Below are 23,946 nucleotides of genomic sequence, written 5' to 3'. Positions count from 1 at the left end.
CCAACCCTCTAATTACGTGGCTCATTCCCCTGGCAACCAGCCCCTATCCTCTGGGGCGTTCCAAAAGCCACCTATTAACAAACTTAGACGTGGAGTTTGATAGAAATAACAAGACACTGGTTTTACCCTTATGGCTCTGGAGCTATTTCAGAACTAAGGACACGAGAATAAATGTTAGAACAAAAGATGCTCCCGTTGCTCTTCTCTCGGGAAATTCCAAGGATTTTAGGAGTTGTGAGCCAGGAATAGAGGATGGAAATCAAACATCTGTTTCTTATTATAAATCACAATATCACAGCGGGTAAATCTGGAACAACTGAAGGCAACCACCTGCCTGTTGGGTTAACCAGTCAAAATGTGCCAGATGAAGCCCCTCCTGCCTCTTTCTGTTCTTTAACTGAGACAGAACACGGAGTTTCACTAAGGCTGGGCCAGCTTGGGTAGGAGGGAGCCACTTTTGGATCCCCCTTCACCTGCTTTTCATTCACGCATCATTGTCAGCACGTGCCCTGATGGACTGGCACCGAAGTCAAGAGTTGTGGGCCCTCGGAACCCACCTGCCTAGGTGTGAATCCTGGTGCCACTACTTCCTGTCTGTGTGACCTCAGGCAAGTTAACGAGCTTCTCTGTGCCTCACTCTCCTTATCTCTAAAATGGAGTTAAAACAGTACCTCCTCCAGAGTGAGGGATTACACAAATTACTATGTGTGAGCTACTTGAAACTGTGCCCGGCTCATAGTAAGTGCTCAATATTAGTTGCTGTGATGTGTGTGTGTGTGTGTGTGTGTGTGTGTGTGTGTGTTCTAAGGATGCAACAGAATGCAAGGTGGGCACAGACTCTGCTGGAGCCAGAAGGTCGTGCATGCTATGCCAGTGCAAAATGCTAAGAAGAAAAATAGAGCAACGTAAGGGGACAGACAGGAGTGTAGGTGCTGCTGGTTTGCAAGCGGGATTCAGGAAGGCTTCTCTGAGGAGCTGGCATTTGAGCAGAGGCTTTGAAGGGAGGGGGGACAGACTTGGGACCCCGGGGACAGGACGTGAGGTTGGGAGGGTGGCTTCAGAAGCCAGGGGAGGGATGTTGGGTTTTATTTCCTGCATGAGGGGATGGTCCGAGCCAGGGAGTGTGAGAAGTTCCACAGCATTGTCCGGTTGCTGTTGTTGTTGTTGGGAACCTGAGCTTCGGTTATATTATCTCCATAACTGCCCTGGTAGATAGTCAAGGTACCCATTATCCGTGCTGTGCAGTGGAGGGGCGGGGCTGGCTGGGTTTGATATTTGTCTAAGGATGGACAGTTTACTGTGAGAGGCTCCTGATAACCAGTTCCTTAGAATTTCACACAAGGTCAGTGAAGCCCGGATTTAAAGGGGAAGTGCTCCCCTCCACCCCACCACCCATACCCCTTCCCTCAGCCCACCCCAGACTCCTCTGCCCCACCTGGAGCTTCATTCATATTCAGAAACCAGCCACCAGGGCAGCACCTGGAAAGCTGGGAGTTTGGGCTGAGAGGCTGCCTGGGGACAAACCCAAAGGTTAGGAATCCTGGGATTGCACTCTGACTCCATCCAGAACCTGCTGTGTGAACTTGGAGCAGCCGCTGTCCCTCTCTGGAGCTCAGACTCCCTCTGTGAGATGATGAGGCTGACCCCCTCAACTGTGGTCTATCCTTGGTCCTTTGTCCTTCTTCCCACAGGGTGACAGTACCACCCCTGCTCCAGGTGTCTGCATTTTCACGAGAGACTCTGGACCCATACTGTCAAATACAGAAGCCACTGGGCACTTGAACTATGGCTGGTCCAGACGGAGATGAGTGAAGTGTAACAGGATTCGAACTCCTGAATTCTGAAGACTGAGTACAAAATGAATATAAATTCTGGGTCTTTTGTGATTCTGTATAAATTTTAGGATTATTTGTTCTAGTTCTGTGAAAAATGTCATTGGTAATTTGATAGGGATCACATTAAATCTGTAGATTGCCTTGGGCAGTATGGCCATTTGAACATTATTGATTCTTCCAATCCAAGAGCATATGCAATAGCCAAGACATGGAAGCAAACTAAATGTCCATTGACAGATGACTGGATAAAGAAGCTGTGATATATTTATACAATGGAATACTATTCAGCCATAAAAAAGAATAAAATAATGCCATTTGCAGCAACATGGATGGACCTAGAGATAATCATTCTAACTGAAGTAAGCCAGAAAGAGAAAGAAAAATACCATATGATATCACTCATGTGTGGAATCTAAAAAAAAGAGGACACTAATGAACTCTTCTATAAAACAGAAACAGACTTGCAGACATAGTAAACAAACTTATGGTTACAGGGAAGGGAGGACAGATGGGAAGGGATAAATCTGGGAGTTTGAGATTTGCAAATGTTAACCACTATGTATAAAAACAGATTTTAAAAAACCCCAAATTTCTTCTGCATAGCACAGGGAACTATATTCAATATCTTGTAGTAACCTTTAATGAAAAAGAATATGAAAATGAATATACATATGTATATGCATGACTGGGACATTGTGCTGTACACCAGAAATTGACACATTTTAACTGACTATACTTCAATTAAAAATAATAAAAAATAAAGACAATTAAAAATACATAAAATATCTCAGTAAAAATATTTCTATTGATTACATGTTGAAATGATAATAGTTTGGAGATATTAGGTTAAATAAAATATCAACATTAATTTCACCAGTTTCTTTTCACTCTTCTTAATGAGGCCACTAGAAAATTTAGAATTCTGTATATGGCTTTTATTATATTTCTATAGGACAGCGCTGCTCTGGAAAGCAAAATGCCTTCCAGATCTGATTGAGTTAATTCACATTGAAAATGACAGCTCCCTCTCCCCTGAGAGTCCCTACCTCTCCCATGGGACTCTTAACAGTACTTATCACCTTCTCAAATATTGTGTAATTTACATATTTGTTATATTTATTGCCTGCTGTCTTCTCCTCCTGCTAGAATGCAAACTCCAATAGGGCTTTTTTACAAAAACATGTCTATTTCACTCAGTGATGTAGTCCCAAGTGCTTAGAACAGTGCCAGGCATATAGTAGGTGCTCAGTGGATGGTGAATGAATGAACGAATGTAAGCAAAGGGAGGGTAGGGAGTTTCCCGGTTGCCCAGTCTTCCAGTTTTTTCTAGAGAAGCTCCAAATACAGATTTTCACATGTGATCTCCAACTTCTAAAATGTAACTAATTTTAATTAGTTTAAAGTTTTGTGTGGGCCAAAAGGAACACTTCTCTGCAGTTCTGGCTACCTGTCTAAACCCACTCTAGTCTAGATGATCTGGAGGCCAGGTAGGGAGGGGCCTGATAGCGGGGAGTACTGAGCAGGGGCCCTCAAATCTGCCTGCCCTAGAAAACTTGGCCCCACCTAGGCCAACACGCATTTCAAGGTCTAGTATGGGTGGTAATTAAGGGACGCCCCCATCTCCTGCAGCCCTTCACCTGTTGTGTGCCCAAAACCTGCAGCTTCGGGGACCACAGCCTGAGTGCGGGGACCAAGGGCGGACCTCCCCTGTGGCCAACACAACCCCTTCCCCTCTGTCAGGCCAACTTCTTTGTTCCTTGGTTTCCTCACAACAGTATGTATATGTGTGTGTGTGTGTGTGTGTGTGTGTGTGTTTGTGTGTGTGTGTGTGTGTGTCTGTGTGTGTGTGTGTGTGTTTAAAGAATGGATTGTTTAATGTGACTAATTTTTTTCTTTTAGTGGAGGTACTGGGGATTGAATCCAGGACCTCATGCACGCTAAGCATGTGCTCTACCACTGAGCTATACCCTCCCCTACAACAGATACATTTTTGCTGTAATAGTTGAAACTCAGGGCAGTGGGCTGGTGCAGGAAGGGCTGATGCTGTATTGGAGAGGGCTCCAGGCTTGTGGCAGAGTCCTGCCTTGTCCTGTGGTCTTTCTGTATGACCTTGAGTGAGTTCCTTCCCCCTCCTAGTCCTCAGTTTCCCCTTCTGTACACTGAGGGCTTTCAACCAGCTCTGCATTTCCGAACCCATCATCTGGGGACCTGGGTCCCCCTGCAGACTCCTTCCATTTGAATCTTTGGGGCCAGGTTTTCCCTAGTGAGGCCTCCATCTAAAATTGTACACCCCTCCTTCCTACCTTGCTTCCCTGCCTTATTTTTTCTCTGTGGCACCTATCACGGCACAGTGCACTCTGTATTTTATACTGACTTTGCTTATTTTCTGTCTCTCCTTCCCTGCTGGTATGGAAGTCCCAGGAGGGCAGGGATTTTTTTTTTAATATCTGCTTTATTGGGGAATAATTTACAGAAAACATAGTTCACCAATTTCAAGTGCATACTTCAATGAATTTTGACAACTGTATACTGCCTCGTGACTTCAACAGTCAAGATATAGAGAAGGGGAAGGGTATAGCTCAGTGGCAGAGTGCGTGTTTAGCATGCACGAGGTCCTGGGTTCAATCCCCAGTACCTCCATTAAACAAACAAACAAACAAACAAACCTAATTACCTCCTCCCCAAAACAAAGAAAAAGATATAGAATGGTTTCCTCACCCCGAAAATTTCCCTCCTGCCCCTCCTGAGTCAATCCCCTCCCTCCAGCCCTCACTCCTGGCCACCACTGATCTGCTTGTGCCATTCTAGTTTGGTTTCTTCTGGAATATCACAGAAATGAAATTATTATAGTACCTGGTCTGGTGTGATCTGGGTATTTTCACAAAGCTAATACTCCTGAGGTGTCTGTATCAGTAGTTTATTCTTTTTTATTGCTGAGTAGTGTTCCGTTGCATGGGTACATTGTAATCTCTTTATCCATTCTTCTGTTGATGGACATTTTTTAACACTTTTATTGTGGTATGATTCCTGTACAGTAAACTACGCATATTTCAGATGTATAATTTGATGAATTTTGGTCGATGTATACACTCAAGAAACCACCACAACAATCAAGATGGCTAACATTTCCATCACTCCCCAAGAGGTACAAATTTCAAATTCCTAATTTATCCCTTCCCAACCCCTTTACCCTGCTGGTAACCATAAGTTTGTTCTCTATGTCTGTGAGTCTGTCTCTATTTCATAGGTAAGTTCATTTGTATCCTTTTTTTAGTTTCCACATATAAGTGATATCATATGGTATTTTTCTTTCTCTTTCTGACTTACTTCACTTAAAATGATGATCACCAACTCTATGTTGATGAACATTTTGATTATGTCCTGTTTTGGGCTATTATGAATGAAGCTGTAATGAACATTCATGTATAAGACTGTGTGCACATGTGTTTTCACTTCTCTTGGGCAGCTACCTGGGAGTGGGATAGCTATGTGGTAAATGCATGTCTAGATTGATAAGGAACTGAGGCCCAGAGACTCTAAGTGGTTCGGGTTGAAGGAACTGTGTCCTGGCCTCTGCATTTTCAATAAACTCCCCAGGTACGGTCAGGTGCTATGTGCTGGAGGATCTGGACCTCGAGATTCTTCGGCTCTGATGAGCTGCTTTCCTTCTGCCTTCCGTCTGTGGAGTCTGGGGTTTTAAGCCCAAACCTCAGCCTCTGAGGGGACCCAGTGTTGAGATTCTAATGGGTTGATCCTGCCTCGGAGAAACCCAGGCCTTGTTTAGGAGTGAGTCAGCCCACAGCCACCTTTATTAGCTTAGCATCAGGGAGGCTAGTAATTATTAGTATAAATATATACTCTGGCAACCTTGCTGATCTGCAACCTGATCTGACTTTTTATGAGCCTAAGGTGTTCTTCCTGCCCTTCTGGTTATAATCCAAGATGAAGCGTTCACTTGTGAATTTTTTCACAGCACCTTCACTGAGTCTTTTCTTTGTGACACAATGTCTAGGGACTGAAAAAACATTTGTGAAAAAGATAAAATTTCTGCTTTCAGGCTGAGGAAAGATAACATAGGTATAAGTAAATTAATCAGATAATCTCAGCTCAGGTAGCATTAAGTTCTGTGAAGATAATACAACAGGGTAACGGATGAGGGAAGCTTTAGACAGGGCAGCAGGGAAATCTTCTTTGAGGTGGAATAGCCAAAGCAAGAAGTCATCTATATGACTGTCCAGAGCTGTCTCGTAACCATATGCCTTTGGAGCACTTGAAATGTGGTTAGTTTTTACTGAGATGTGCTGTAAGTGTAAAATACACACTGGATTTTAAAAAATTACTATAACCCCCCTAAAATGTCTAATAATTTTTTCGTGTTGGCTACAGGTTGAGATGATAATATTTAGGACATATCCGATTAAATAAAAAATATTAATTTCACCCCTTTATTTCTCCTTTAAAAAAATGTACCAACTAGGTAAATTTAAAATTACTCTGCAACTTGCATTGTGTTTCTTTTGGACAGCAGTGGTTTAGGGGAAAAACATCCTAGGTAGAGAGAAATGCAAATTCAAAGGTCCTGAGGCAGGGACTGGAGAGTGGGCCAGGGTGGGGGCAAGAGTGGCAGAAATAGTAATGGACCAAATCCAGTAGGATCTTGGCGTCAGCTCTCTGAGGAAGTGGGTTTTAATTTAAGTGTAATGGGGAAGCGGTTTTAAGCAGGGAAGTGGCGTGGTCAGCATGATGTTTTAACAGACTCCTGAGGCTGCTAAGTGGAAAACTGACTGTGGACGGACCGTTGCAGAAAGAAGAATTGCAACACTGTCCGAGCCAACATGTCCTAAATATTATCATCGCAACCTGTAGCTTTCCCCTGGGACTTGGTTGCCCCTTCTGTAAAGTGGGGCTTTTGGGGCCTTTCTCCCACTTCAGCCCCAGTATTCCAGAGCCCTGGAGGGGCCGGCAGTCCTGCAGGAGCGGCTGTCGAAGCCAGAGGGCGCCTCCTCGATGATTCGGTGCTCGGCTGGCCAGGCGCCGGCGCGGCGCCCGCTCGATTGGTCGGGTCGGGGCGGGCCTCAGCGCCGGCGGCCAGCGCCATTGAGGAGCCGCGGAGAGGAAGCGCCGCGCAGTGCCGGGCTGGGGCGGGCAGTCCGGGACAGCGACAGGTACAGGCCGAGGCCGGGCGGTGCCGGGCGGCGGGCAGGGCCGGGGGCCGCAGGGCGGGCGTGGGCCCGCGGTCGGCCGCTCCGGCTCCGCTTCTGAACTGAGGGCCCGGGCCCGCCTGCGGGGAGCGCGGCGCTGGGAGCCCGGGGACGCCGGCGTCCGGCCCTTCCCTGGTCCAAGCTCCTCAGGGAAGTCCTACTGCGTCCGAGCCCCCGGCGCCGAGCCCCCGCGGGCATCCCAGCCACAGGCTTGGGCGTCCGGAGCCTCCCGGGGCTCTGGCGTCCGTGTTCTGGGGAGTCCGAGTCCCTGCCGGACCCGGCACCCTTTTCCAGGTTACGGGCAGCCAGGTGCCGTGGAATTGAGGGGGTGTCAGCCCGCGTCTCCCCACCGGAGCCCCGGTCTTACGGCGGGAGCCCGGTGTATGAGCCCCCCGACCTTATGCCCAAGAATGGGGCTTCGGTCAGCGCTCCAGTGTCTTCACCACTCTCTTCTCCAGCTTCTGGGGTCATGTTGTGGGTTGGGGATAGCAGGCCTCAAACTTCTCTTTACCCCTCGCCAGCCGGGGTCAAGCCCTGGCTAAGCCTTTCCTTCCGTGTCTGGGATCTCCCGCTCCGGGGGTCTCCGTCCCCTGAAGCGGGGCGTAGGGTTCTGAGAGCAGAGGGGCGGCGGGCGGGCTGTGGGAGCCTGGGCACTGGGAGTCTCGGCTCCTGGGAGTCTCGTCCCTGCGGGGCTCCGGGCCTGGCCCTTGCCCTTCTCCGGCCTCGGATCTCAGAGTTCTCTGGTTCCCGCAGCCCTCAGCCCCGCAGCCTCCGCGCCCGCGCCCTGTTGCCAGCCCTTCCTACTCAGGGTTCCAGCTGCCGGTCGAGGGTGGGGCCTGGCTCAAGGTCATGCCAGGCTGTCTGCCCCTCTGTGGGCTGAGCACTGATCCCCAGTGTCACCTGTCCCACCGATTAGGGGAGGCCAGGTAGGGGTGAGTGCCAGACAGCTGCCTAGAAGCCCGATGGACCGGAGTGTAAACACTTTGGGATTCTGGCCAGTCTGGCGGCCCTTCCTGACACCGGATTCCTTGAGGGAATCCTTGAAGTGGCCTCAAGCCTGGTCTAGATGCTTAGCAGAGCTAATGGATGCTGTCTGTCTTGGGCCTCAGTGTACCGCCCAGGGCATTTTACACAAGGCTTCTCACCTCATCTTTTAATCTGTGCTTTCAGGAGAAGTAGGGTAGGGTGTGATCTTGTGTACAGACTGACAGTTGTTTCCCTCTCCTGGACGAGCACTTGTAGTTGGCACTTCCGAGAGAGTTTGTTGGCATTTAGGGCCAGAATCAATGGCAGTAACTTAAAAAATTAAGAGTACTCCGATTTTGGTTCTTTGCCTCAGTGTGTTTGGAGTCTATATAATAAGACAAGATTAGCTGGGTTCACGTTTTGTTTTCACGGATTTCCTCGTTTAAAGTTATAATAAAGAAATGTTTCTTTACTCAGGCTGTTAAACCTTTATTATTTTGAGGAATTTGTTATTTCACCTCTTCTTTAAATAAATGTGCCCAATAATCTTTAGCAGATTACACAAAAGGTAGCTTAAAAAAAGATCTTTGGAAAGAAATTTGTATTTGCCAAATGCTACTTATTTACTTACATGTTTTTACTGTCATTGTTGACAAATAAAAATTAATTTTGTTTGGAAATGCAAGACACTGTTGACAAATAAAAGCCAATTTCTCCTGGATGTTAACTTCTGTAGAGTCTTGTGTTTTGGGTTTTTGTTGGGTGGAGGCCTTTCAGTTGGGATACGAGTATCTACTGGCACTAAAATGAATCACTGGAGGTGGGGCAGAGTGCTTGGAAAAGATCCTGAAAGGGCTGGTTCCAAGTGGGATGCCTGCCATAGCAAACCCGAAGTGTCAGGCTTGGTGGGCTGGTGTCCGACATGCCTGGCTCAGAGCAAGATTTGGAGCCCCCAGTTCTAAGTAGGGTCTACTGGCTGAGCAATCTTAGAACCCATTTAAACTTTTGCGTTTCAAGTTCCCTCATGTTAACTTTTTGTAATAAAAATAATCTCTGCATTTTTTATAATACTAATAAACACCAGTTAAAACGGGTAATAGTAATTCAGTAGTCAGTGTAATTACTGTGGCTGGAACCAGATGATTTCTGGTGTTTGTAATCACTGACTAAGGTAGTTTATTGTATCAGCATCATCTGGTGTCCAGGTACCAGTTCTGGGACATTTAAAAACAGTGATAAACCACTGCTGTCTCCCTTCCATTTATATTATTTTATGAATGATCCTGATGAACAAATTTGCAAAATTGACTTCAGGAAGGCTTAAAGGATTGGTGCAGAATATGAAATTGATACATATTCTGGTATGATACAGTTTCTTAGGCTGTTTTTGCCTTAATCTAGGACAGCATTTCTCAGCCTTGGCACTGTTGGCATATTGGGCTGGATAACTCTGCTGTGGGGGACTGTCTTGTGCAGGGTAGGAACTTTAGCAGCTTCTGTAGTCTACTCACAAGATACCAGTAGCACCCCCCTCCCAGTCATGATAATCAAAATGTCTCTGGACATTGCCAAATCACATCTGGATGAGAACATCTGATCAGGACAGTCTAGTCCCCAGATGAATCACCAAAAGCAAGCAGTTTAATGATCAGTTACATCGAAAAGATACATAACTTTGAATTGTATGCAACTTTTGGTAAATTTATAAGTGGCTCTTACTTGCAGCTTCTTTAAAATACAGGTGTATTTGTTGGGCCCTCCCTTTACTAGCCGGGGCGTCTTACCCCATCTTTTCTTAAATCTGTGCTTCACATCCATCCACCTGGAGGGGAGGTAGAGTGGGAAATCAGCTTGGAAAAATCTGGTTTTCCTGTTCATTTTCTTTTTTTTCTCTTTCATAGATTTTTCTGTGACCATGAGAGAGAGGAACAAAGAATGATCCATGATTTTTAAACACCTTGTCTTGAGGATATAGTCATGTTGGAAGGGCTTGTAGCCTGGGTTCTCAATACCTATCTGGGGAAATACGTCAACAACCTGAACACCGACCAGCTTTCTGTTGCACTTCTGAAAGGTGAGTACATGTCTCTCTTTTTGGTGAAGCAGGATTTGCAGATGGCATTTCTGTTTTTTATATTCTTTTTGTCGTATTGAGAATCATAAACCCTAACGGCCAGATGGCTTTGTACTAAATATGTGTAAAATGTTCTCCCATATGACACCATTTATTATTACAGGGTGACTGAAGTAAGCAGCTGTATTGTTGTAGATTTTAGGGAACTGTTAAATATTAAAAGGAAAAAAAGACCATACTATTGGTGACTGTGCTTTGCTCCAGTTTTTTTTTTTTTTTTTTTTTTTTTTTGGTTTTATGAAGCTTTATGGAAGCAGCCAGGGTCTAGTGACAATGGCACTGGCTTTGGCTTCAAATCCTTCTGTGTTACTTGTAAGCTGTATGAACAAGTCATTGGAATTCTGAACCTCAGTTTCTTTAGAAAACTGAGAGGTATATTACCCTCTACAGGATTGCTGTAAGGTTAGGTGGAGTGTCTGTTAAAACTCCTATCCTGCTGGCGTACAGGAGACACCCAGTAGGAGTTTTTAAATATGTTATTGTGAGGTCTTCCAACAGAATTTCTGAGGTCTTGTCTTGCTGAGTAGAAAAGAACCTAAAGCTCAAGACAGTTTAGCTTTTCTAGGCCTGTACTTGGTAAATGCGGCCCAGTGGTTTGATGGGCTGATTGGAAAACCGCTTTCTTCTCCTTGTTTTCACTTAAGGTCTCTTTGCCCAGCTCAAAATAGAATCCTTTCACAAATCTAGAGAAAGATGATGAAGTCAATTTGCAAACATGTAAAATCATAGAAAGTGGAAAGGAGACCTCAAAATAGCGGGAACCTCATGGGCTTCCCAGGAGTGTGGATTTCGGCAGGTGGACCAGGGCAAGCTAGCGGGGCTGGCAGTGCGGCAGATGTTTGTGCAGTCTGAGCGCAGGGTGCCGGTGACTTACTTGCTCCAGCAGTGGCATTCTCCAGGTTGTTCTGACCCTTCGAAACCAGTGAAATGATTGTGGCAGCGACAGGCCGTGGGGAGCTCTGGCTATCATACCTCCCGGCTTCCTTCGTTGTGCTGGGAACAGAAGTGGGTTCTTTCGTGTTCTTCTCCTGCTTTTCCTCCTGCCCTTTCCTGGAAGGGAGCTGCTTATCAGAGAGAAAGTGGCCGGCTCTCAGGGAAGGGGTGTGTTAAAAGTACAATAGTAGTTTCAAGCTCATCTCTTTGGTCACTTACTGAAGTCCTCAGACACACTGTGAAGCTAACCAGGTTATACAGGGCAGGTAACAGGGCCTAGAAAGAGAGCTGCACACCGCAGCGTTGCTAATAACAGAGCTGGCTTTCTCGAGAGTGCTACAGTAAGAGGAAGGATATTTGCTAAAGAAATGAATAAATAGAAATTTGTAGTGTCTGATAAGTTATGGAGTCTATACTAACAATAGATTTCTAATCTCAGCAATTTTAGACAATATACCTTTGTAATGACAACTGTGTTTGTCTCTGAAGCTTTCTACCGCTTTTTTGTGATTATTTCTTTTTAAAATGTATTCTCTATGGCTTTTAATGAACCTGTGGAATTTGAGGAATGTTTCTCTGCAGAATAGAAAAATACTTTCTCTAAGCCTTATTTTTCTTATTGTAAAAATGGAGAAAATAATAGTATTTCCTCTTATTTTTGTGAGGATCAAATGAAGAAATGCATATGAAGTGCTTGGCACGTAGTAAGTTCTCATTAAATGCTATTATTATTAGTATTAGTATTTATTAGTGTTAGTTTTATTATTAGTGTTACCATCACCATCGTCATCCCAGATCCACCTCTGTAGTCCCTGCCCTCAGAGAGCCATTAGCCTGTCCGGGAGACAGAAATAAGTGTACAGTCATACAAGGCAGTGTGTATATTGCATTGTTAAACTGGAGGTGCACGCATAATGCAGTGGGAGGGGAACCATTCATCTGTCTCTAGGACTCTGGCAAAACTGTTCTGGAGGTGGTTTTTAAGTGCGTCTTAGCCGGGTTTTGGTCGGTGTCCCCGGGGTGAGTGACCACATTCCAGGCCAAACTAAGTGTGTGAGCAGAGGCAGAAGGCTGAGGACCCGCAGGGCGTGTTTGGGGTAGTTTGAGGCCAGAAGGTAGTGGCTGCCGGTGCCGTGTCAAGGAGTCTGGACTTTGGGCATTTAGATTCCCCCTCCTTTTTCTTTTTATAAGCTCTGAACCTAGATTTGGCCCTTTAAATGACCTGAAGCCTAGGGCGGAGAGTGAAGTAATTATTAGCTATTACTTAAAGTGACCAACCTCTGAAGTCACCCCAGTTCTAGTGACTAGATTTCTTGTTACTCCGAGGTGAGGAATTTCTGTATGAGAGAAAGACATCCACACATTAAGCCTGCAAATTATCTGCCTAGTAATCAGTGAACATTATTGCTCACCTGTGCTGAGGCTTTGTGACTTGGTCCCTTGGAGGGACCTTTCCCAGCAGGGCCGGCTGTGGGTGCATGTGAGGGGGTAGAGAGGTAGGAAGGAAGCCTTTGGTCTTGAACCATGACTGCTGCTGTTCTGCCTGACCCCCTTGTTTTTCACTTGTGTAGGCTGCCGCTTCTCATTCTTTCCTTCGTTCTTTCCTCCGGGGCCTCCTCTCCTTTCTAGACCTTTCTAGACCACCTCCTTTGCTCTCTGTGCTTCAGCTTCTTTAATTTTTCATTGCCTGGATTGCCTCCCATTCTTTCCACTTCTCCATGCCAAACAGCAACCCAGGAAACCTAGGGCCATCCTACTTTGTGACAGATTCGGGTATTGGAAAATAGGGCAAATGATTCAAATTGCAAATGTTGTTCTTCAAAAGAAGAGAATCTGTATACTTTCCTCCCTTTAAGTCAGTTTCAGCTGATTAGGAACATGTCTCGTGTTTTTTTCAGTGATCGTTTTGTCCCCAGACATGGATACAGGGTTGCTTCTGGGTTCTCTGGGATTATGAACTTCTCCTTTTGGTTGGTCTTAAGGTATATGGAGTCCCATGTGGACAGATGTTCCTGCAAAAGTCTGAAAAATAAGTTGGGTGCATTTGCTCAAAAGCTGCCAAAATGCTAGCTTTGAATACTTCTTTAGAAGCCAGTGGCGCACAAGTCTTAAACAGTCATTCAAAGGGAAAATAGTCAAGTTTCTTGTATTAGTTTGTCTTTGGAGGAAGACTTGCTTTCCTTTCTTCTGGGTTCTCTTACAAGCTAATAGTTGCTGGGTGGTTACTATCTGTGCTCCCTGTTCCTGAAAATATATTTCAGAAAGGTTTAAGTGACTCAGAAATTGACTTGTGTTATACAGTTTTATAAAATGATGGCTGTCTCCCCAGCTCTTTGAGGATGGTGACCCTGCCTGCCTCTTTTTTTTTTTTTTAATATTCCCAGTGGGCAGCACAGTGCCTAAAACCGAGTAGGGATCAGTATCTGTGTGTGAAGGAATGAGTCCATAGCTGGGAGAGCTGGAGATCTAGCTGCACCTTCTTGACTGTTCCTTCAAACTGCCGTGGAGACATCTTGCTCTTTTAGGTTTAAGTGATTGTAAAAGCTGGGTCTGAAAAAGACCTTCAGTGATGGTCCTCTTCACGCCTCTGCTCTCTGACTGGTATTACACCTGCCAGTGGAGGTGCACAGGAGAACATGGGGTGATCTCTCCAGAAGAAAGAGTAGAATTCTTTTTGATGTTCAACTTTATTGAACTCTCATGGGCTCTCAGATGTTGTGTGGAAGACACCCATTTTGTGTGTGTGTGGTGGGGATAGGCAGTGGGTAAGGAGAGCTTGTTAAAAATCTCAAATTTCTGTGTTTCAATCCCAGAGATGTCTGGAAAGGGGCCCCAGGAACTGGCATTTCAGCCCAGGTGATTCAGATAGTAATGGTGACTATTAGCCTAAACTAGGGGTCTGTAAATGGGCCAGCTTGACCAGATCCTCCTGCAAGCTGAGAATAGCTTTTTCATTTCTATTTCTTTCTTTATTTTTATTTTTATTTTTTGAAATAGAGGTCCCGGGGATGGAACCCAGGACCTTGTGCATGCTAAGCACGTGCTCTACCACTGCTCTACCCTCTACCTGGCTTTTCCATTTTTATAGGCTCATAAGAAAAAGAAAACAAAACAAGAAGTGAATATACAACAGACACTCTAAGGCCTGAAATTCTTACTATCTGGCTCATTAGGGGCCCAAATTAGATCCCTGCCTAAATCCTTTATCTGCTTGTAAGCTTCAGCAGCCGTTACTTACCTGTCAGAGTGGGCTGGTCAGGAAATTAGTTCAGAGAAAGCACGTTGGTGTAGCCTGGGCCTAGATGTGAAATTCTCCATTTAACCTTCACTGATTTGCACACGGTAGGCACCCCCCTCATTTGTTGGATAAACATGTCATGGTGTCTTTATTTTTTTAGGTGCTGTTGAATTAGAAAATTTGCCTTTAAAGAAGGATGCCTTGAAAGAACTGGAATTACCATTTGAAGTCAAAGCTGGTATGTGGAACAAGGGAAAGGGAGGCAGTTTCGAGTCTTTCATTATTTGGGACATGAAAACTGAGAGCCCTTGTGTTTGGCTCTGTTTGACCAGGAGAAGGCAGGCTAGGAAGGGGAGAGTTTAGATCAGTCTTCAAGTGTGGTCTCCAGGCCGCTAGTATCAGGATGATGGGAGTCGGGGGGCATGGTGGTGGGGAGGCCAGGTGACCCCCACACCTACTGAATCAGAATCTCTGAGGGAGTGTCGTTGAACCTGCATCCCTTTTTTTTTTTTTGAACCTGTAGCTTTAATAAGCACCCCAGACAATTCTTATGTTTACTAAAATCTGAGAACTTCTGTTCTAGATACAGGAGGTTCTTATTTTCAGAGAATTCACTATAAATGTCACCAAGAGACAGTTTATTCTGTTGAATGAAAGGTAGGCTCTGGAACAGTGTGTTTGTGTTTCTGTTCCATATCTGCCATTTTTTGGTTGTGTGACCTTGGGGAAGTTCCCTAACCACTCTGTGTGTGCTTATCTTTAAGATGGGATAATAATAATATCTACATCGTAGGGTTATTGAGAGGAGCACATGAGTTAATGCATTAAAATTACTCAGAACAGTGCTCAACACACTCGGTAGATATTTACAGGCTTTATAGGAGCCTTGCAATTACTAGATTTGGTAAGGAAACAAGAATATCCTGGATAGACTGGGATTTCAAAACTGTAGAATAGATAAACAAGATTATACTGTATAGCATAGGGAAATTTACACAAAACGTTATGGTAACTAACAGAGAAAAAAATGTGACAATGAGGGTGTATATGTCCATGTATGACTGAAAAATTGTGCTGAACACTGGAATTTGACACAACATTGTAAAATGATTATAAATCAATAAAAAATGTTAAAAAAAAAAGAATATCCCAGAGTAAAAATATTCTCTATCAAGTGATCACTTATAAAATTAGTCCCTCTTTAGACACCCCTCATCCTTCAACAATAGCCTGTTGATGTCAGTCAGTCTTTCCCTTATTTTGAGGGTACTTAACAGTAAAATTCAAGTACAATACAAATCAGTTGCTAGGTGAAATAAAGTCGAAACCTTGTGAGGGATCTAGGCTTTCTGGAAGTCAGTTCAGGTGATGGATGAACTGCCAGAAACACAAGCAAAGGCACCGACAAATCAGAACCTTGAAGAGACTCAAGGATGATGACACTGGACACTTCCAAAAGGGTCGTACTTGAGTATCAAAGGATTAAGAGAGGCTCTTGGGGAAAATTGATATTTTCTAATATTTTTGCAAAAATGAACCTTTTTCTGTGTTCTGCAAAAATTAAATGAAATATAACAAGTTATATTTTGCTGTCATATAAATTTACCCCCAATTAATTTAGGTGAGAATTGCAACTGTGCCCTGATTATTGTGTTGTGAAAGCTGGTGTGTGGTTTCATTTGTAATGTAAATTTTATTAGATATAGAAAATGTACTTTCATTTTTCTAGAAAAAGTAACAATTAAAATGTTTTTTCATTATTTGTTGTAAGGTTTCTTCATTTATTGTTGGATTACACAGTCGATCACTTGGTGTTAATGATACTCTGTTGTCTTAAACATAACAGATGGATCCTGTTTGAATTCTAGATCTCAGATGGTAATGATCACATTCTGATAAGATGTGATGCTTTCAGAGGTAGACTGCTGCTTGGGCTGTGTGGATCTTTGAGAGGTCCATTAGGACAGTTCACATATTTTATGCATTATTCCCTAGAGGTGACTTGCCTCTTACTAATTGAATTTAAAGAATGCTTGTGTTCTAGAAGGCTTGGCTGCAAGTGGTAGAACTTGGAAAGTAAATATCACAGTCCTACCAGGCCATTTAGCTTTTCCATCAGCCCGCAAAGACTCGGAGTTCTTTCTCAGTGGAGTGCCACCACAGCGTCACCTGTGTTTCAGTTGCTGTGTTCAAGACTGGACATATTCTAAGTCTGGTAACTCCTAATAAAGATCTATCAGCCAGCTAATTAATAATGAACAAGAAATGAGTTTTGCTCCCACAGGCTCGTGTTGGTGTCATGGGAAGAAAGACAGCCCTGGGAAGTTGAAGATGTGGTCCTGTTGGGAAGGAGGTAGTTTCCAGAGGGGAGAGGTTGCATTTGATGTGGTAAAGTCACACTGAACTTTTTCCAGCTTCTAATTTATTATGCTTCATTCTTACAGATCTCAGCCTACTAACATTTGTTTCACATATAGGAAAACCTGCTGATTGTTTTCTTAAATTAAAAAATAAATGGTAAAAATAGTAATACTCCTTAAAGAAAACAAGAATAATACAGGAAGACAGAAAGAATTAAAAATGTGTTTGGGGATTTAATAAGACTTTCCTTTTTCCAGGCTTAATTGGGAAAGTAACCCTTCAGATTCCCTTTTATCGCCCCCATGTGGACCCTTGGGTGATCTCCATCTCCAGCCTTCACTTAATTGGAGCCCCCGAAAAAATACAGGATTTCAATGATGAAAAGGAGAAGCTGTTGGAAAGGGAACGCAAGAAAGCTCTCCTTCAAGCCCTGGAGGAAAAATGGAAGGCAAGGCAGAAATCCTTTGGGCCATAAGAAGTGGTGGTGAGACTCCTGAGAGCGGAGCACTAGATTCTGATAACAGCGGCTCTTTCCTTTGTAGAACGAACGCCAGCAGAAAGGGGAGTCCTACTGGTATTCGGTCACTGCCTCAGTCGTTACGAGAATTGTGGAGAATATTGAAGTAAGTCCTACTGACTTTTGTACAGTATGAACACAGAAGGGATTGCTCAGGCTGAAGTGCATTTTTGCATCTTAGTTGCTTGTTACTTGTGGGTTTAATGATCACAAGGTGTCTGCACGTTGTGCCTTTTCCTAGGTGGTGCCAGAGGGGAAACTGGAAAAGCCAGTCCAGCTCTGGGCAGACACAGGTTTCTCTTGCTTCAGTTAGCATGAGTAGGAGTTTTCGTTCCACTTATATTTGGCTTCATTTTCCTTTTGAATATGGGAATCCTACCTGCTGAAGGATTTGCCTCCTAAGGAGCCAGGTCACCTGAGTCCTCATGCCTGTATTGTTTCAGGGCAAATCACTTAATCTCTGAGGTCTCAGTTTCTTTGTCCGTAAAACAAGAGAGGTTGGATGTATGGTTTCTAGTTGGTTCCATACGGCATTGTGAACAGCCCGCTAAGATATTTAATCTCACACTGATATATCCAGGGACAGTTTGATGAGTTACAGTGCCAGGGCAGTTGGTCATATTTTCTGCTTTAATTACTGTTTTGTTTTGTCCTCAAAAGTTAGATCAGGGTTGACACTAATTTCCATGACTGTCATAAGAGTTAAGCTGTACTTAACTACCTCCAGGGTTTTCTTGCAGTGCCAATGTGATACGGACCCCATGTTTTTAAGGTATCCCACTTCCTCAAAAAAATACGATCTGAGGTTGGTGGTTTCAGAACTTTCATAAGGTTATTAAAAACGTCAGCACATTTGAGGTGACTGCTTTGAATTCTTTTTCAGGCAGATACTTATATTCGCTGTCATCAATTTTTAAAAAAAATTCCTCATTATTTTAATTTTATTTTTAATAATAGCATTACTGAGAGTTAGTTCACATACCATAAAGTTCACACTTTAAAGTGTACAATCTAGTGTTTCTTGGTGTATTTACAGAGTTAGGCATGGATCACCGCATCTAATTCGAGAACTTTTTCATCACCCTGAAAAGAAGATCCATGTCCAATTAGTCGCCACTTCCCTTTCCCCTGTCCTTCCAGCCCCTGCAGCCACTAACCTATTTTCTCTATGCATCTGCCTGTTCTGGACATTTCATATCAACAGGGTTGTATGCTATGTGGCCTCTTGTGTCTGGCCTCTTAGCATAATGCTCTTAAGTTTCATTTATGTTGTAGCATGTATCAATACTTATTCCTTTTTATTTCTGAATAATATATTGCATTGTATGAACTGCCAAAGATAAACAAAGCTGGAGTGAAGTTTAAGTGGTGAAAACAAATTTTATTCAGTGACCGCTGACAGTAGGGGAAAGAGCAGAGCTCCCTTCCAATTTGTACAGAAGTGACCAGGCCTTTTAAAGGGAAAGTGAGAGTGTGTATGGGTAGGGAGGGCTCAGGTGAAAAATTACAAAGGGTTGGCACATGGGGACCGAGAAAGGATTCACAGTTGTAGGTCCTTTTGTTAACTGCTTTAAGAAAGGGAAGTTGTTGGGGGAGAGGGAGTGGCTACCGTCCGGTGTTGGCTATAACAAACCACCTTGAGCTTTTCCAGACAGGAACTCTGGAAGGGGATGGAATGTTCCAGGGACACAGCCTTAGGCTGCTGGGAGCCCCATTAAAGTCTAGTCAGGTCCTTAGTGTAGGGGTTTGAATGGAGTTTTCATACCTAGAGTTTTTGCAGTTCCCAGGATATACCACATTTTGTTTATCCATTTATCAGTTGATGGGCATTTGGGTTGCTTTTACTTTTTGGCTATTAGGAATATTGCTGCAATAAACATTCATTTTGTATGAACATGTTTTCAGTTCTCATGAGTACATACCTAAGAGTGGAATTGCTGAGTCATGTGATAACTGTGCGTAATGTTTTGAGGAACTGTCAGACTTTTCTAGAGAGGCTGTACTGTTTTACAGTTTCACCAGCGATGGGTGAACATTTCAGTTTTTCCACATCCTCATCAGCACTTGTCATTGTCTCTCTTTTAGTAATAGCCACCCTAGTGGGTATGAGGTTCAATCTCAGTGTGGTTTTGATTTGCATTTCCTTAATGGTTAATCTTGAGCATCTTTTCACAGGCTTGTTGGTTATTTGTTTTTTTTTTTTTTTTTGGAGAAATGTCTATCCAAACACCTTTTCCCTTTAAAGATTTATTTATTTATTTATTTTAACTGTTGCATTGTAAGAGTTCTTTATGTATTCTGGATTCTAGTCCTTTATCAGATATATGATTCCCAAATATTTTCTCCCATTCTATGGGTTGTCTTTTCACTTTCTGTTATTATATTTTAATTCAATGAAGCAGAATGCCTTTTCTGAGCCTACTACCAGGGCAAGGGGAAATAAATAAGTACAGAGTGGAAATGCCCCAGTGGTGTTCCTCTGTCCAGGTTTGGGGACCCAGGCGACATTAGGATATCATCAGAGGTGGGGGCAGTTGTCTAGATACAATAGTACTACTTTCTTTCAGTGTTTAAAATGTGTTTCGAAATGATTTAATGTTAAGTATCATAACTCTCTTCTTGAGATAGCACTAATCACAAAGAAAAGTCATTCATATCCAGTTGGCGATTATAACTTTTTAGTGTTGGATATGTATATGATGTAAGCATTTGCGTAAACTGCTTGCTGTGTTTTACTTAAGTGGCTCAAGGGTAGTGTGACCCCTGCCTATAATATTCTATCTGTGGCAGTGTTCTAAATGTGGTTTTTTTCCCCTCTGCAGTTAAAAATTCAAGATGTCCATTTGCGCTTTGAAGATGGTGTCACCAATCCTTCCCATCCTTTTGCATTTGGCATCTGCATTAAGAATGTGTCCGTGCAAAATGCTGTAAATGAGCCTGTGAGTATGAACTATGACTGCAAACCGGCAAGAAGGTGCTGGGCCTGGGGCATCTGGAGCTCTGCCTTTTGTCCTTTTGTGTTATGTAAATGAGATCACGTTCTTTTCCACCTGTTCTTTGGCGAACGTGAATGTCTCTTGTCTCATTTGCTGTAATAGAGAAACAGTTAATTTCCTCTGACCTGTCATCATTTCACTCATCCGCTAAATGCTGGTGCGTTTTATACACAAAGATACTGACATACAGAAAGGATTTCATCTTTGATTTTCTTCCCACGCCGTGTGCACTCTCGGGCTCTGCTGTTTCATAGTTTCAGCTGCCACCTAGGAAGATTTTCCGATGGCGTCCACGTCTTGAACTTCATTCTCCACCCCTCTTCTGACCTCATATTCAAGGTCTCTAACCCCCTATGGGACGCCTCAGTGGTATTTTAGGCTTGTCATAACCATTATATTCGATCTGCTCATGTTGCTCCCCTGAAACCAACCTTTTTCCTTTATTCTCTAACATGTTACTAAATGTTAAAAAGAACACATGAAAACTGACATCTTAGAACCCTTTTATGTACCAGGCACTGTTCTTAGTGCTTGACGTGATCTACCTCATTGAATTGTTACTTTTCACCACCACTGTTATCCTTGTACCGCAGCCGAGGATGCTGAGGAGCGGAAGGATGAAGCGAGTGGTGGAGCAGGGGGACCACTTGAACCCAGGTGGACCAGCTCTAGATCAGGGGTTGGCAAATTGGCCTGTGGGCCAAATTTGGCCCCATCTGTTTTTGTAAAGCTTTATTTTACATGCCCATCCATTCAAATACTGTTGAGACTACTTTTGTGCTACAGTGGCATGGTTGAGAAGCTACAACAGAAACCATATGACCCACAAAACCTAAAAATTTGCTGTCTGGCCCTTCACAGAGCAAGTTTGCCATCACTGCAGATTTTTGGCTGTCAGGAGGGTTGGTGCCCCTAACCTACAATTTGTTCAAGGGTCACTGTATTCCCAAAATGTAACTCAGTCCTATAAACATGCTCTCTGTTTTGACACACTCATGACTCCATGGGGAGAAGCTCTACCTTGGTCTGTTGCCAGAGTTCCATTTCTAAAACACATACTTGATCCTGGTGCCTCCCTCTACCAAAACCCTCAGCGCCTCCGTGTCCCTTGGAGTGTGACATCCAGCCTTCTTAGTATGACAGACTTCTTAGTGTATTACTTTCCTAGGGCTATGATAACAAATTACCACAAACTAGATGGCTTAAAACCACAGAAATTTATTTTCTTTAATTCTGGAGGCCAGAGTCCAAAATCAAGGTGTTGGCAGGGTTGGTTCCTCCTGGAGGCTGTGAGGGTGACACTGTCCCATGTCCCATCCTTCCTTCTGGTGGCTGCCTTGGCCATCCTTGTCTTGTGGACATATCACTCCAGTCTCTGCCTCCATCTTCACATGGCCTTCTGCCCTGTGTGTCTGTTATCTCGTCTTACAAGGATACTAGTGATTAGATTAGGGCCCACCCTAATCCAGTGTAACCTCATTTTAATTTGATTACATCGCAAAGACCCTTTTTCTGGTTAATGTCTCATTCGCAGTTTCTGGGATGACATGAATTTGGGGGCGCAGGGAACTGTTCCACCCAATATACCTAGTAACGTTTCAAGCTACTTTTCTTAACACTTAACTAACTCCCTACCCCAAATTCGTGTTCATACGCGTGTCCCAGTGCTGCCCCTGCACCGTGAGTAAGTGCTCCAGTTTCACAGGGGTATTTGCCTTCTCAGGGCTTTGGTATCATTGGCCCCACTCTCTGCAATGTGTCCCAGTCTTTCCCTCCTATCCTGCCCTTTGCCTGAAACATACACAGCTTTTGAAACTCATCTGCACAGTGACATTTTCTCTGTTTGCTTATAGCATCTATATAGTCTTCCTCTGCTTAATTAAAATTGTTTGCATGTTTGTATTTCCAGCTAGCTAGATTCTGAACTCTATAAGAACACAACCATATCTTAATTCAATTTTATGTCCTCAGCACCTTGCAAAATGCCCGATGCATGATTCTTCACAAATGGCCTGTTGAATGGATGAATAATTTTGTGAATAGAGAATCATTTTCTTTTCTTCTCTATCTTCCCTCAGGTACAGAAATTAATGCGGAAAAAGCAATTAGATGTGGCAGAGTTTAGCGTCTATTGGGATGTCGACTGCACTTTATTGGGGGATTTGCCTCAGGCAGAGTTACAGGTATGATTCTCACAGGGCTTCGTTACCACAGTGCGGCAGTACAGTGAGGTGGCATCCCTGCCACGTCTGGCTTTGTTCTCTGCATGTCTCTTCCCATCCCCAGCCCCCCAGTCCCCTACTCCTCACCCCTCATGCATCCACACTTGCGTATGTTTGCTTGAGGTGCTCACAAGGTATATAACTCCTGAACAATGTCCAGGGTTTTGAGTGGGTTTTACACTTATAGTGTGTTATAGGTTTCTTTGTTTTCTTTTTTCCACTTAAAGCAATTTTTTTAGAGCCTGATGAGTGTTGCTGTTTATACTTCTAGTTCACTGACTGCTGCGTGGTATTCCACTGTCTGCATTGAACATATTAGAATTCTTCATTCTCTTAGCTGCCTTTGTACTAGACACCCAGATTTTCCACGAACAAAGTACCAGATCTGATTCTTAAGGAAGAGCTTTCTCATCATGTTTATGTTGAAATTTCACCTTTGGTGGCATTCCTTTAAGAAATACTTAGAAGTCATTATAAATCACTGGATATAAAGTATTACTGTTTGTGAAAGATAGATAACAAAAAATCTGTTTAATCTTTTTGTAAAGAAATTTTAGGTGGTTTAAGTGAAATGGAGAAAAAGGACTCATTTTTCCTCCCGGACACAATTTTCTTTGGCTTGCATGCTCTTGTACAGAATGGTTTTTGTTCTGCTAATTTGATTAAATAAATACTGTATATCCATACAGTAGAACAGTATGCAGCTATCAAAAATAAAGGCAAAGATCTTTATGATGAATACATAATGTCTCTAAGATATAGTATTAAGTTTAAAAAAACCAAGGCAAAATAGAATATATACCATATGTGTAAGAATTGTTAAAAAACCAGAACATTGTGGATTTACCTGAATATATACAGAATGCTTCTGGTGGAACACTTAAGAAACTCTGGTGTCATTGGTTGCCTCTGAGTAGGGTTAATGGTGGCTGGAGGATGGGAGTAGGAAGGAGAGATTTCAGCCTTTTGCCTTTTAAATTTTAAACCGTGTGAATGTATTGCTTAATAAGAAATATAAATAAAAATGTTAAAATGCTGTAGAGAGCTTTAGATTCCTAATTTTATCCTGCTTTTGAATTCTGGTGTAATACGCTACAGATTAGATAGTGTTCCCACTCGTGACTTGATCCTAAAAACATTTGCTGTAATGACAGACGTTCTTGTGACTCTCAGGAGGCCATGGACCAGAGCATGGAGAGCCGCGATCATCACTACATCTTGGAGCCTGTGTGTGCGTCTGCTCTTTTGAAGAGAAACTGCTCCAAAGAGCCTCTGCGGTCTCGGCACACTCCCCGTATCGAATGTGATATTCATCTGGAGACCATTCCCTTAAAGCTCTCTCAGGTACCCTTTCTCCCGGTGGTTTCTGCTCCGTTGGACTGTGACTGGGGTGAAGGAGGCATGTTGATGGAAGCATCTGGACACTTCCCAGTGCCCCTCAGTGGGAAAGTGCATGTGAGACCAAGCTGTGGTGGGTGCAGGACCCACTGTCTTTCTACGGTCGGATTGGGTGGGTGTCAGGTTACTTTTGACTTGATGTTTT

General features: G+C 43.6%; 1 protein-coding gene across 9 annotated transcripts in view; it reads left to right on the top strand.

Moving 5' to 3' along the window:
- Nucleotides 1-6,904: 6,904 nt before the first annotated feature.
- VPS13D (vacuolar protein sorting 13 homolog D) overlaps nucleotides 6,905-23,946 on the top strand; it is a 225,175-nt gene continuing 208,133 nt past the window's right edge. For all 9 annotated transcript variants that reach the window (XR_010383976.1, XM_064494046.1, XM_031464090.2 and 6 more), the window contains exons 1-8: nucleotides 6,905-7,000; nucleotides 9,904-10,076; nucleotides 14,468-14,545; nucleotides 16,926-17,116; nucleotides 17,211-17,291; nucleotides 20,008-20,124; nucleotides 22,260-22,364; nucleotides 23,577-23,747. Coding sequence is in view for 8 of the 9 variants with exons in the window: in XM_064494046.1 (XP_064350116.1) it covers nucleotides 9,980-10,076; nucleotides 14,468-14,545; nucleotides 16,926-17,116; nucleotides 17,211-17,291; nucleotides 20,008-20,124; nucleotides 22,260-22,364; nucleotides 23,577-23,747 (840 nt within the window). In the remaining variant the exon portion in view is untranslated. The remainder of the gene's footprint in view (nucleotides 7,001-9,903; nucleotides 10,077-14,467; nucleotides 14,546-16,925; nucleotides 17,117-17,210; nucleotides 17,292-20,007; nucleotides 20,125-22,259; nucleotides 22,365-23,576; nucleotides 23,748-23,946) is intronic.

Source organism: Camelus dromedarius, chromosome 14 (assembly GCF_036321535.1).
Source record: "Camelus dromedarius isolate mCamDro1 chromosome 14, mCamDro1.pat, whole genome shotgun sequence".
Classification (NCBI taxonomy): Eukaryota; Metazoa; Chordata; class Mammalia; order Artiodactyla; family Camelidae; genus Camelus; species Camelus dromedarius.
The sequence above is the reverse complement of the archived record's forward strand: the minus strand, read 5'-3'. Positions and strand labels throughout refer to the sequence as shown.